General features: G+C 41.3%; 1 protein-coding gene across 1 annotated transcript in view; it reads right to left on the reverse strand.

The window, feature by feature from the left end:
* The window catches only part of FNDC1 (fibronectin type III domain containing 1), a 322,095-nt gene extending 306,647 nt beyond the window's left edge, over nt 1-15,448 (reverse strand). The window contains exon 1 of the mRNA XM_040350922.1: nt 15,167-15,448. Coding sequence (XP_040206856.1) covers nt 15,167-15,263 — 97 coding nt within the window. The 5' untranslated portion in view covers nt 15,264-15,448. The remainder of the gene's footprint in view (nt 1-15,166) is intronic.
* Nucleotides 15,449-15,749: the final 301 nt, after the last annotated feature.

The raw sequence follows: 15,749 nt of genomic DNA on the forward strand, positions 1-15,749 counted from the left end.
GGGCCTCCTCCCCACAACCGTGGCTGGTGGTTGTGGGGATCTGTGGGCAGGGGGCTTATCGGAATCTTAGAGCCCCCTTTAACAAGGGGCCAACAGATCCTGGACCCCTCCCTATGTTGTGGGGAAGACTGCTGACATATAATGAGTCATGATTGTTAAGGACATGAGTGGCCGGATTCCTGGCCCGCTGCTTAACAATCAGCTATTGTTTACACAGAATTTTGAATCGGACAATCATTTTTCAACTAATCCGATTTCCAATCGTTCTGAAAAGTTGGAATTCGAAAAAAAAAATTATAAACTAAACAAAATTTAACAAAATTAGTAACATAAGAAACCTATCTGAAACAAAACAAAATTTTCCGTTCTGCACATGTCTAAAATGCGCTAGCTGTATAAATGGAAAAAGTGAAAAGAAAAGCTTTTCCAAAGCAGATGAGGGCTGGGCTACCTCCAGTCACCTGCCCCTTATCTATCCATCAGCAGTCATGTGCTCCTACTGAGGAGACTTAAAATGCAATGTTATAGTTAGGACTGCAGTATACAGAGAGCCTTGACGGGGCCTGCAGCTTACACATGCATTTGCAAATGCGTGCAATTTAAACCTCTGTTTTTAACGCACACTGTTAGACAGGTGAATTTGGTTGGTTGCTGATTAGTCGGTAAGTTTGAGCCTGGATATTCCATGTTTTTGTATGTATATGTGCCCTTTCCAGCGCTCCATATTGTATAGACCAGTCATAGGTAGGGGCAGTGACTCTTGTTTGTTGTATTTATGTAATTGTGGTCAGGCAGCGCACTGGCACCTTTGCTTCCATGTGCTGGGTGTTTAGTGTGCTCCTGCCCCTTTAATGAGGGCTGGGCTACCTCCAGCCACCTGCCCCTTATCTATCTATCAGCCATCATGTGCTCCTACTGAGGAGACTTAAAATGCAATGTTTTAGTTAGGACTGCAGTATACAGAGAGCCTTGACGGGGCCTGCAGCCTCCACATGCATTTGCAAATGCGTGCAACTTAACCTCTGTTTTTAACGCACACTGTAAGACAGGTGAATTTGGTTGGTTGCTGATTGGTCAGTAAGTTTAAACCTGGATATTACATGTTTTTGTATGTAAATGCGCTCCCTTTCCAGCGCTCCTTATTGTATAGACCAGTCATAGGTAGGGGCAGTGACTTTTGTTTGTTGTATTTATGTCATTGTGGTCAGGCAGCGCACTGGCACCTTTGCTTCCATGTTCTGGGTGTTTAGTGTGCTCCTGCCCCTTTAATGAGGGCTGGGCTACCTCCAGTCACCTGCCCCTTATCTATCCATCAGCAGTCATGTGCTCCTACTGAGGAGACTTAAAATGCAATGTTATAGTTAGGACTGCAGTATACAGAGAGCCTTGACGGGGCCTGCAGCTTACACATGCATTTGCAAATGGTTGCAACTAAACCTCTGTTTTTAACGTACACTGTTAGACAGGTGAATTTGGTTGGTTGCTGATTGGTTGGTAAGTTTGAGCCTGGATATTCCATGTTTTTCCAAAGCAGAGTAACAGCAGAGCTAAGAAACCTCTGGACCAAATTAATTCAGGTCTTTGAGGTCCAATGGAAAAATTTACTCCAGGAAAGAATAGATATTTTATCTCTTTTATATATGATTACTCCAGCTTTACTACACTGGAAGCACAATTCACTAAAGGTTATCGCATGCATTATGACGGTCATGTGACCACTTAACACATGTGATAATGAAAATGTCAATTCACTATTGCTCGTATGCCGTTCATTAAATACCACATAAAATGGCAATAAAGTCAATTCAGAAAAGGAAATAAATAAATAAATGCATGCGGTAATTAAGTACTGGTCAAAGCTTGTGATAACTATGCGGTAACTTTGGCAATGGTCAGACTCTGACTGGTTTAAAAAAAAGGCTTATATGCAAGTTATTGGCCATTAAAGGGGTATTAGGGCCATGGGGGTATGTATCAATGCAAAAAAAGTTTTGAAAAAATATTGTTTTTCAGGAGTAGTGATTTTAACGATGCTTAAATGCAACAATAAAAATGAAAAATTCCTTTAGATATATTGCACCTGGGGGTCCCCTTAATCTGCCTGTACAGTTATACATCTGTAGCATGCATAAAACATGTTGTAGAAGTCAAATCCCAATTTAATCACTTTCGGCGCACGAGTGGTGTGGCGTGTCTATCTGACACACCGCTACACTGAGCTCTCCTGACAGGGGGGTCTGTGCTGATTGTTTATCAGTGCAGCCCCCCATGGATACCCTCACTGGACCACCAGGGATGCTGCCAGGACCACCAGGGAGCCCACCACACATGGATGACCAAGTATGCCCCCCATGGCGACCAGGCATGCCAGACAGTGCCCTAAAAGATGCCAATCTGTGCCCACAAATGGTGCCAGTCAGTACTCACTATGAATGCCTGCCAGATGTCTCCTCATCAGTGATGCCCAGCAGTGCCACCCATCAGTGCCACCTATCAGTGCCCATCCATGCCCATCAGTGCCCACCTATCGGTGCCCATGTGTACCACCTATCAGTGCTGCCCATAAGTAACCATCAGTGCAGCCTTTCAGTGCCCATTAGTGCTGCCTATCAGTGCCTATCAGTGCTGCATACCAGTGCCACCTATCAGTGTTCATCAGTGCTGCCTTTCAGTGCCCATGAGTGCTGCCTATCAGTGTCCATTATCAGTGCCCATCAGTGCCACCTCAAGGGTGCCACCTCATCAGTGCTCATCAGTGCCATCTTATCAGTGCCCGTCAGTGAAGGAGAAAACTTCCGCAAAAAATAAAAACCCCAGCAGTGATTAAATAACACCAAAAGAAACCTCAAATTGTGGGAACAAATGATAAAAAATGTGTTTGGGTACAGTGTAGCATTACCGCGCAATTGTAATTCAAAGTGAAACAGCGAAAATTGGCCTGGGCAGGAAGGGGGTGTAAGTGCCTGGTATTGAAGTGGTTAAAGGAATTTTTCATTTTTATTGTTGCACTTATAGCATTATTAAAATCACTGCTTCTGAAAAAACGATTGTTTTACAATTTTTTTTGCCATTGATACATGTCCCCCAAGGCAGTACCCAAACCCCCATACCTTTTTATGGCCAGTTACTTGCATACAAGCCTTTAAAATGGGCACTTTTGATTTTTCCTGTTCGACTTCCATAGACTTCAATGGGGATTTCTGCTGCAAACCAAACGGGGGTGTTGGGCCCTTCTCTACTTGCAAAATGCTTGAAATAACTTACCATACGTTTTCATGTCGTATTTAAGGCATACTTCTGAATGATAAAGCATTCAAGTTTTTATGGAGAGTTTCTTTGTGAATTACACCGTTTTTTTTCGAGAGTGCTATGCAGTATTTTACAACATACTTGAATGCAGTAATATCTTGCTTAGAGAATTGTGCCCTATATCTGTTACACAACAAAAACGGAGTATCAGATAAACTTGAACAGTATTTGGCTCAATTAAGCAACAAATTTGGCATATTTCTGAGTATATTGCGCGCAGACAATGGAACTGAATATACAGGTGATAACACAGTCAATTATCGGAAAGCATGTCCTAATGTTTTAATCTACTGTACCATACAACCCAAAACAATACAAGGTTACAAAAAGAATGAACCGTACCCTATGTGAGAGTGGAAGAACCATGCTGTTTTGATGCAGATATGCCAACCACATACTGGGGGGAGGCAATTATGACCACATGCTATCTCCAAAATCGACTACTATGAAAAACCCTATATGAACTGTGGAAGACAAGGGCCCCAAATTGAAGCCATCTAAAAAAAACTGGAACCAAATCATATGTGTACATACCAAAGAAAAACATACAAAATGGGATACTTGCGCAAAGGAAGGTGTACTTGTGGGGTACAGAGAATCTCAAAGGGGACACCAAACTCTACACCAAGTCACAAACAAGGTAACCATCACTAGAAGTGTAATTGTTGATGAAACTTCAGTGTGTTAAAAATCTCATGAACTAACACAAGCACTTTAAACTGAGGGAAATTCCACATCAGTGTCACATGAAGATACACAACAATGTGACTCATGAATAGAAATTAACGCAGACAAACCAAATGCTGTAAAAGAAGAAACCAGAGCACAAGAGACTTTAGTCAGGAAATCCTCCGGCGTGTTTGCAAAGCCCACGTACAGAGCCCGCCAGAAAGTCGGCACCAGTTAGCTGAGCTAATTACAGGCAGAGAGACATTGTCCCGATGCTTGGCTGCAGAGATCGGGAAATGTCTCCCTGCCTGTGATTAGCACAGAGCGGGGCGGACTTCCTGGCGGGCTCTGCACGTGGACTGTGCGAACACGCCGAAGCACATCCTTATCCACCAGAAGCATTAAAGGCACCCCAGCCAAACGTCTGTCCTATGTTGCCTATGTAGCATTAAAACCAGAGCCAGATTCATGGGATGAGATACCAAGGCTTCCAACTCATGAGAAGTGGATCAGAGCTGCTGATGAAAATATTGCATCTCTAAGGCCGCGTACACACGGTCGGACAAAACCAATGAGAATGGTTCAGTTTCATCGGTCCAAACCGACCGTGTGTATAGCCCATCGGTCTATTGTCCTTCGGTCCAAAATTTTAAAACATGCTTTAAAATTGACCCGATGGACCGCTGCCCTATCGGTCCAAACCGATGGTTAGTACAGAAAGCATAGGTTCAAAACCCGCGCATGCTCAGAATCAAGTCGACGCATGCTTGGAAGCCTTGAACTTCATTTTATTCAGCACGTCGTGTGTTTGACATCACCGCGTTCTTACCCGATCGGTTTTTGGAACGATGGTGTGTACGCACATAAGACCATCAGGCCACTTCAGAGGTGAACCGATGGAAATGGCCAGTCGGACCATTCTCATTGGTTTCGAACGACCGTGTGTACGCGGCCTTAGGAAAATGAAACTGTTTTATAGAACTGAGATTTGCACCAAACAAGGTTGTAAAAACACATTGGGGAAATTCTACTACATATATAAATACTAGGCATGGCCTTCAGAGAAATCATCAGCTCTGTCATAGCAACCACAGTGTTACAATGCAAATTCTGAAATATAAAAGTGTGTTACATGGCATTATACTGAGAGCTTCAGAGCATAATTCAACGCCCAGGAGATTAATTGGTCCGTTTTTTTGTTTATCTCTAGCTGTCCATGATGGCAGCCTTGAATGGTTTCAGCCTCCAACAGATTCCCAAAACCTTGGAAAATCTAAATGTATACAAGGTATATGTCCTGTTCTGTCTGGCCAATATACATAGTTCAAGGCCAGGAAATGGAAAATTCTATTCATATTTCATGTGTGCTTTTTGGAAATAACCAAGTCTTTGACAAGAAAAAAAAATGTCAGATGTTATTTCTTTATAATAACTTGCAGTGGATGGGGAATGTCTGAGCTTTTTCAATTATTCTAAGGATCGTACTTGTCTTTGGTCTTCATAAAAAGTATATTCGCTAATGCAAGCAAAATTTTTTTTAAACTGTGTAGCAAGTACTTAGTGTCTTAACAACTTGTGGTAAACCAAGCATGTGGACACAGATGGAAAAATGCAGCCTTTTCCAACACCTGTTTCACATTATTGTTTTTTTCTGCTAAACCAACTTGATTATACTTTTTGCAGGGGATTTAGGCTGAATTCACACTTTGTGTGGTGAAAATGTATACACTTGCTTGCATTTTTAATGGTATGGCATACATTCTCATTTATTTGCTTAAATTTCCTGCATGTATTTTGTATGTTAGTGCCTGAATGAATATAAAATAGTCTCTGTCTGCTGGCCAAATGGTATACTGTTTTAAATTGCAGTAAAATGGACTACATGTGACTTTTACTATATTACCAAGTATTTATTTGGGCTCAAAACACATGGAGGCTGTTTTCCATAATGCATGGTTCCCAACTGTCAAGCATTTGGATTTACTATCCCTCTTTTAGTAATACATCTCTCTGCCCATAAGTTCCTTCAATATTCATCTCTTTACTCTCATGTAGAAATTTCTATAAATAAATGTACTTTTTTAAATTCCTATGTTGTTTATATGGACCTGAATTTTAAAAGATCTTTGCATCGATTTATTTTAAAGGGTAATATAAAGGTAAAGTGAGGATTTAAGTGACCATTCTATCACTTTCATTCCATATGACTGAGGGAAGCAGGGGTGTGTCCTTTCCCTAAATATTAGGTGCTAAAAGGTGTTCCTCTTTTTCCATCTCAGATCAATGGGAGTTATAATTAATAGACAGCACTACAGGACAGAAATATGAATGTGGCTGATTAATTTGTATGATAATTCTAGATTTGCTGTAGTTTACTCGTGGTAGCTTAGTGCATTATTCCCTTAGTGCTTTAAATACATAGAGATTCACACAGCGTTTTGAACATGCATGTGTGTCCCCAAAGAGTTTTATTGTTAGACAATAGTCTTTTTAGAAGTCTTCAGCTAAATAAGTATGTGCTAAGCTACACGCACAGTTTAAAGTGCATCCCCAGAAAAAAAAGTTTCTAAAGTGCAACTTAAAAGCTTCAGCCTGCTGTCTGCTGAAAACGGGTCGCAGGAGTGCAGAACGAACTGCACTCCTGTGATCCTTTGACTGTACTTCTCCTTTAAGGTAAAAATTAAAAAGGGTGACCTGTCAGGCTTTTTACCGCAGAAGAGACATACTATGTTTCTTCTACTTAAAGTGGAATCATACCTACCACATAATTACTTCTCCTCCAGTGATGCGACATCTGTGAGCTTCTTTGTCTGCACCATTATTTTCTCCCAGACTTCTTCTAGGTCCAAGATCTTCAGCCATCTTGATTGGCTATGCTGGGGTGATGCAATTTCTCTGTAGTTTCTGTGAATGCTTGCCTGACCTGCATGCACAGCTTAGTGTACAGTTTCAAATTCTGTTGGGATGAATGAACTCCTGCGAATAACATCATCCCAGCACAGCCAATATAGATAACTAAGGATCTTGAACCTAGAAGAAGACTGGGAGAAGATGAAGGGTGCCAGCAAAGAAGCTCACAGATGTCAAGTCATTGGAGGGCAGGTGAGGATAATTCCACTTTAAGTTTTAGTACCACTGGGAAGATTCATGCCTCTATTGGTATTAGTGATCATTGTCACTAAGAAAAAAAATGGAGGTGAAGTTGAAAATTTTAGAGTTGTCTCCAAAACAAGAGTTGAGGGGACATCTGTCTAAGAATGCGTTCCCCTCAGTTTGTGAACTTGTCTCTTGGACAGGAAGTAAAAATAATTTATTTCAATGAGACACAGATAGCAATCAAAACAACCTGTCAGGCATACAGAAATAAAAAAAATAAAAAAGTTTTGGCTACAGATAGACTTTAGTCAGTTTCAAAAAACATTTATGTGTACAGTTTGTAAAAACATGTATGCATGGTGGAGCATTAGCTCTCAGTGCCAGATTTTTGGCTCCAAAAGCAAAAGTGATTTTTAATGTATGCAGCTGTTTATCATTAATAACCTGCCTGTAACAGTTATCCTGAGCCTAATGCCTTGTACACACGATCGTAATTTCCGATGGAAAAAGTCAGACAGACTTTTTCCATCGGATATTCCGATCGTGTGTAGCCACATCTGAGTTTTTTCATCGGATATTCCGATGAATTTCGTCGGAGTTCTATTTTACTCCGATGTGATTTGGCCGGACAAAAGTCAGATCGTGTGTACAAAGCATGACTCTTAACCTTATCTTTTAATTGTAATTATAACCTACTGCTTAGCAGAGAACTAAACTTGGTTTGTTAAAAAGTGCTGATTGTAATCTTTTTTTAGCACCTTTTACTAAGTGTACTCTGAGCAGAGCATGGGAACAATCTCAACATGAATCATGCGCATGTGGAGTATTACATATTCCTGCTCCGCCCAATCAAAATGCAAAAGACAATACACCTTGAAGGAACTGCATGTGAAAAGTCAGCTGTCAGCTGTGGATAGCCTTTTTGTGGACAGCTGAGACTAATTAATGAGGACCAGCTAACAGGTAAGATGTAGTCATGGGGATATGGGCTTTATCTCACCTAAAACTCTGCAATGCCTTCAGGCTCCAGGAACCAGAACAGGCCTTAAAGCGGAGTTCTACCCAAAAATTGAAATTCCGCTTTCCGGGCCCCTCCAGTGTCACATTTGGGACCTTTCAGGGGGGGGGTGCAGATACCTGTCTAAGACGGGTATTTCCACCCACTTCCAGGAACAGACTCATGCAGGAGTCACGCCCCTTCCCGCGCCCCCGCTGTCTCCTGGGAAACACACTGTTCCCAGGAGAGAGCGGGGACCAGTGACGGCTCGCCGCGCTAGTTGTGCATGCGCAGTAGGGCAGTGAAGCCGCAATGCTTCACTTCCTGATTCCCTCACCGTGTTGAATAGTGTGGAAAGTACAGCCGTACTACAGCTTCCATTAATAATAAACAATCTATGAATGGAGGACAGGAAGATGATTGAAAGGTCCACCCTTTCCATTTATAGATCACATTTCACTCATAGAGACAGTAGCTTCTATTGTTGAAGAAGTGGGGCGGAAAAGGTGGGCATAGTCAGGCATTCTTGATGAGACCCTGTGACAACTCCTCTCGGTTCTATCGGCAGAAAATTAGCAGGGGTGGCACTGGAAGACAGAAGATTTGTAATGAACTAAAAGATAAAATTACAAAGGAGACATCACAATGAAGATAGAGTAAGTAGTGTACCATGTGCTTATTTGTATTTTTTTTTTAAAGTAAACTTAAAGCGGACCTTGAGTTGTTTTTTCAACTTTCCATCTATTAAGTCTTCTGCCCTTGTTGTTTTAACTTTGGATAGTGAAACATATTTTTTCTGCCAGTAATTACCTTATACAGCCTACTTCCTGTTTCTTGTCTGGTAATAAGCCTAGGCTTATGACACCATGCAAAGCTCTCACTCTCGTGAGAGTTCGCCAGGAAGGGAGGGGGGGTGAGTCATAAGGGTGCCAATGAGAGTTGCAGGGCTGCAGAGTTGGAGGTGTGCCTCTGTGTGTCTGTGTAAATCCAGGAAGTGAACAGGCAGCAACTTCAGCTGCCCACAGTTAAAATGGATGCAGCCAGACTTAGTGGAGGGCGATTTCTGTAGCATATTTGGCAAGTACAGAATCACAGTATATATAAAATAATATGCAAAGTGATTGGAGGGAAGCTTCAGCATGGCAAAGATTTTTTTTATTACAAATTATGTGAGCAGACTGCAGTTCCTCTTTAAGGCAAAGAGTAAACATGACAAACTAGCAACTAGTTTTACTAAAAGAAAGTCAGCAATGGCAGCCATCTTGTTTCCCAGCAAAGTTTTCCTCTAGTGATTTGGCTATAGTTATTGTTGTTGTATATACTGTATTGTATGCAAATTATTGTTTGTTACCAGAACAAATACCCTCATTGAAAGTTTTCTGCTTTCTGCCTGTTTCAGTGAAAATTGCTAAGCCCAGTTATGTGTGTCAATGGACACACAAAGTGGGGTTTTGGGGCAGGCATGCACAAGTGCCTCCAAAGCAAGTGGCTTGCATTATGGTACAAATCCTTTATCTATTCAATACAAATCTATTCATCTTTTTTCGTTAAAGAAGATCAGTTATGTACAGTTGAATCATTTTAACTAATATTAGTTAGTCCTATTCCACTGCACTTGTTCTGTAATGTTAAAGATGTATTATATCATATTTAATATTTACACAAGCAAATGTGGCAATTATCATTCACAAAATGTGAATCTGGTTTTGGGAAAATGTTTTAAACAGTTGTAGCGCTACATCCCGCAGGGGGTAAAGTCATCTGCAAAGTCATCAATTTTGCAGAACAAATCCAGATGAATATGATTAACTACTACTAGATATACTATGATCTGGATAAATGAGAACCTTTGCAGGCTTAAATAATTTCCTTGAAATGACAAAAATAATAATCTGTTCAAAAGAGAAGATGTCAATGTTTGGAAATAACTCAACTGCCACTTAAAGACTTGTACTAGTTATGGTTTAAATATATGGCTAGTATGCTTTGGTCACCTAGTAGCTGCCATTAAAACCTCTCCAAGTACTATCTATATTAAAACACTATGCAGGGGAAGAATGTGGCATGCGCAGTAGGTAAGAGAATGGATTTTGGAAAATACCTTCCAGCAGATGTCTGCTACATACAGTTTGACACATAGAGAGGTGCAGATCCCTTTACTGCAGGAAAACAAGCTGATACATAGCTAGATTCAGAAAGATTTACACCGGCGTATCAGTAGATACGCTGATGTAACTCTGAATCTGCGCCGTCGTAAGTTTAAGTGTATTCTCAAACTGAGATACACTTAAACCTATCTAAGATACGACGGCTTGCGCCGTCGTATCTTAGGGTGCAATATTTAGGCTGGCCGCTAGGTGGCGCTTCCGTTGAGTTCCGTGTAGAATATGTAAATGCATAGATACGCCGATTCACGAACATACGTGCGCGCGTCGTAGTAAAGATACGCCGTTTCCGTAAGAGATACGCCGCGTAAAGATAAAGCTGCCTCCTCCTAGGAGGCGTAGTCAATGTTAAGTATGGCCGTCGTTCCCGCGTCGAAATTTGAAAATTTTACGTCGTTTGCGTAAGTCGTCCGTGAATAGGGCTGGACGTAATTTACGTTCACGTCGAAACCAATACGTCCTTGCGGCGTACTTTGAAGCAATGCACACTGGGATATGTACACGGACGGCGCATGCGCAGTTCGTAAAAAACGTCAATCACGTCAGGTCACGAGTAATTAACATAAAACACGCCCCCCCATCCTCATTTGAATTAGGCGCGCTTACGCCAGCCACATTTACGCTACGACGCCGTAAGTTAGGAGGCAAGTACTTTGTGAATACAGTACTTGCCTCTCTGACTTAAGGCGGCGTAGCGTAAATACGATACGCTATGCCGCCTTAAAGATGCGGCGGTCTTTATGAATCCAGCTAACAGTGTGTAGCGATTCATCCTCTGTACCCAGTCATGTGATCTGTGATTATCATGGAACTATACAAGGCACATTAGGCACTTATATGCAGTATTCTGAAATGTGGTATTGCAATGCCTTAAGTGGTACTGAGATAGCCTAAGGGCCAGTTAACACCAGACGCAGTTCCATACAGTTTTGTGTGCATTTTTCTGCACTAAAAATGCATGCACAGTGGGGTGGATTCAGTAAGCAATTGCGTCTGCGTAACCATAGTTACGCAGCGCAATTGCTTAGTTGCGCCGGCGTATCGACTGCTCCTGATTCAGAAAGGTCGATACGCCGACTGCAGCCTAAGATATGACTGGCATAAGGCTCCGATTCACAACCGTACGCGAGCCCTGCGTACGCAGTTTACGTCGTTTGCATTCGTCGGGTTCCGCGTAAGGCTGCTCCTGGTATTAGCAGGGGCAGCCAATGCTAAGTATACCCGTCGTTCCCGCGTCGCGATGTTTGAAAATTACGTTGTTTGCGTAAGTGAATCATGAATGGTGCGACGTCATTTGCCGCAATGCACGTCGGGAAAGTTTCCCGACGGAGCATGCACACTACGTTCGGCGCGGGAACGCGCCTAATTTAAATGATCCACGCCCCCTACGGGATCATTTAAATTACGTGCGCTTACGCCGGCCATTTTTACGGAGCGCCCACGCAAATTACGGAGATACTGCTTCGTGAATGAAGCGTAGCGCAGGTAATTTACGGAGGCGCAGCGTTAAAACGGTACGCTGCGCCTCCGTAAGAGGGCGCAAGTCGTACCTGAATCCACCCCAGGGTTTTCCATGTATTCCAATGGCTCTAGTTGGCTCTAGTTCACACCATGCAGTCAGTTTCCGGTCAGTTTCCGGTGCAAACTGACTGCATGGTGTGAACTAGAGCCAACTAAAGCCAATTTGAATACATGGAAAACACTGTGCAGGCAAACAGTAGTGTCTGGTAAAATCACACCTGCATATACAGTAACTGTGAAAGCACAGGAGGTTTTTAGTTGCTCTCCTGTTATAAACTGTATTGTGCAAATATAATTATAACAGTAAAAGCTGACTGTAGCTCACAGTAGTAAAAATATGAATTTACTGGAAGTATGGGCAGAGCTTAGGCAGCAGTATGCCAATAACCATAGCTGCTTTCTAAAAGAAAAATAAACGCACAGGTATACATGTACAGTATTCTAGTTTTATACATCTGAAAATCAAGCATGTTGGGGAGAAAGGTGCTGAAACAAGAAGATCCCACTGGCAGAACTGCAGATCATGGAAAAAGAGAACAGGTACTTGATCATGTGATCTGATCTGTGATGTCACATGATCAAGTATAGTAGATGCATGGGGAACATGAGGAAAAGTCTTTACACTCTTCACTGGTCTTTTGGCAGCTTTCCTGTGCAAATCTATTGGTGAATCATGTTGAATATCTCTCCATCTAACGTCTTAGGCCGCGTACACAGGTTCGATCCATCCGATTAGAATGGTCCGACGGACCGTTTTCATCGGTTCACCGCTGAAGCAGACCGATGGTTTGATGTGCGTACACACCATCAGTTCAAAAACCGATCGGATCAGAACGCGGTGACGTAAAACACACGACGTGCTGGAAAAAAAAAGAAGTTCAATGCTTCCAAGCATGCGTCGACTTGATTCTGAGCATGCGCGGGTTTTGAACCAATGCTTTTGTGTACTAACCATCGGTTTTGACCGATGGTCAGTTGTCCATCAGTTCGATTTTAAAGCAAGTTCTCTCATTTTTGTCCGAAGGAAAATAGACGGATAGGCCGTACACACGGTCGGTTTGGACCGATGAAACTGGACTTCAGGCCGTTTTCATCGGTTTGGACCGACCGTGTGTATGCGGCCTTATGCTTTGCTGTTTTACCAGGAGGTAATAAGGGGGCTGTTTCAGCCTGTAGCATGCAGTACCAATGTTGAGTGTTACTGCATTAGGGATAGATGGTAACTAAAAATGAAATTAACTGACTCTACTGGCCATGCCAACCACAAAATATAAATTCAAATAACCAAGATAGGCATTAATACCAACTGTATATTCATGGCATGACTGTAAACAGAAAACTGACTTTAGCATGTAATCTATCAGTTTATGGATACTGTTAATGAGTGGTGGACTTCATAAAGATTCCCACCAAGCCAACTGTTGAAAGCATATGATAAAGGCAGACATTTTATTATATTTATGTCAATAATTAAATGTATTTATTTATTGTATAGATACTCATTCTAGGATACAGTAGCCATATGGGTAGTGGCACAGGCCACAATATGTATCGTTCAGCTTATTAGCCTGATGTTCATTAATTAGCTATATTCTATGCTGGACTTTGGGGTGACGATTACATGTATTTCTGTTAGAAATAGATTACAAATAATGTTGTGGCAAGTATAATAAACTATTGAAGGAGCACAAGATCTTCTTCGGTCCCTTCAGCATTTCTGTTTTAGATGAGGATGCTGGTTAGAAGTGAGGAAAAGACAAATCTAATCCTGCCTCTCTATACAAAATTCAGTGCAAACCAAGAAAATACATAATTCTCCCAGTATAACATTTAATATTACCCAAAACACAGGTGAATTTCTATAGATAGACAGATAGGTAGATAGATGGATAGATAGATAGATAGATAGATAGATAGACAGACAGACAGACAGACAGATAGATAGATAGATAGATAGATAGATAGATAGATAGATAGATAGATAGATAGATAGATAGATAGATAGATAGATACCAACATATGAATAACATCTAAAATTACTGTTTGATTAAGTGTTTATAGCAGAGGATCACAGTCTATGGGCTAGATTCAGAAAGAGATACGACAGCGTATCTCCTGATACGCCGTCGTATCTCTGAGTTCCGTCGGTCTTATCTATGCGCCTGATTCATAGAATCAGGTTCCGCATAGATATCCCTAAGATCCGACAGGTGTAAGTGACTTACACCTTCGGATCTTAGGCTACAATTCCAGGCCGGCCGCTAGGTAGCGTTTCATTTTTTTTACGCGACAAATATGCAAATGAGGATTTACGCCGATTCAGAAACGAACGACCGCCCGGCAAATTTTTTTTACGTTGTTTGCGTTCAGCTTTTTCTGGCGTATAGTTACCCCTGCTATGTGAGGGGTATCCTATGTTAAGTATGGCCGTCGTTCCCGCGCCGAGTTTTAAAATGTTACCTTGTTTGCGTAAGTCGATTCAGAAAAGAGCTGGACGTAAGTTACGCTCACGTCGAAACCAATGACGTCCTTGCGACGTCATTTGAAGCAATGCACGCTGGGAAAGTTTACGGACGGCGCATGTGCAGTTCGTTCAGCGCGGGGACGCGCCTGATTTAAATTTTTCACGCCCCCTACCCGCCAAATTTGAATTCGGCCGGGGGATTTACGATACACCGCCGCAACTTTACAGGCAAGTGCTTTCTGAATAAAGCACTTGCCTCAAAAACATGCGGCGGCGTAACTTAAATCAGATAGGTTACGCAGATCTAAAGATCCGCTGACCTATCTGAATCTAGCCCTATGTGCACAGATATGCAGTAGTACATTATAATGAAAACTTTGTTACCTAAAGCATTGTTAATTGGTATAGAACTTCATATACAGGCTAGGACAAGTTGTCATTTTAATACAGTGAAGTAGTCACTAAAAAAACTGCATTATAAAGAGTTGGATATAATAACAAGTTACAGTAATTTCCTGAAATATCATTACCATATACCTTTTACGTTTTAATAAGACTGGAATATAGCTAAAAAGTTGATTCCAGTATAAATTACATGAATTGCTAGTAATACATTCTAACATGCACATACAGTGCAATTAATCATCTATGATGACTTCTAAATTTCAATTATGAAACACGTACTGTACTTAATTTATATCTACCATCCTCTAATAGTTCAATGCACATCTAAAAGTAAACACAACATTAACATAAATGGCAAAAACACATCAATGGCAAATTTAGATATGTACCTACACATGAGTCTTTTCATCCATCAACAAAAACAAAATTAGTTTATGATGTAAATAAATACAGTTATGTATCTCAGCCTCAAATCCACAGGTGGCAGGGAAAACAGTAACAGAACATATACATTGCAAGGTGTCATTCTCTGTGTCCTACCTGGTACTGCAGCTGATGTGTCTAGAAGGGTCAACAGCATAAGAGCCAGGAGAGGAAGAAAAGCAGGCATTTGCTTGATATTATTCCTTTGAGCCATCTTTTTACATTAGACACCAAGGCAAAGTAAGTTGGGAGAATGTAGACAGGAAAAAAAAGAAACACTGAAAGACAAGATGCAAGAAATTCCTCCTGTGATAATGCACCAGACACTAATACATCCCAAAGTTGTCTCAGCCTTTCCCCTTTCCATCTGTTCTCTCTTTTTCAATTTCAAGTAAGCTGTGTGGAGAGAAAATGAATCATTCTATACATAAGAAGAGAGAGAGCACCATCTAGTGCATTGCTTGGCAGAGTAAAGTGTATAAAGTTAGCTGGGATGTCTCACTGCCGGCATTGAAAAGATATAAAAATAATCTATATGTGAAGATTATAATTCTGATGCTAACATATACCAAGATTTCGATTTTGTTTCTATTAAAGGAAAACCCCAATCAGGATACTTATTTTCTGAGTTGATAGGGACAAGGCTCAGCTTTTGCCAATTGTTTATTTTATTTGGGATGCTGGCAAGAAGGGCTATCTC

This window comes from Rana temporaria, chromosome 4 (genome assembly GCF_905171775.1).
Source record: "Rana temporaria chromosome 4, aRanTem1.1, whole genome shotgun sequence".
In the NCBI taxonomy this organism is placed as follows: domain Eukaryota; kingdom Metazoa; phylum Chordata; class Amphibia; order Anura; family Ranidae; genus Rana; species Rana temporaria.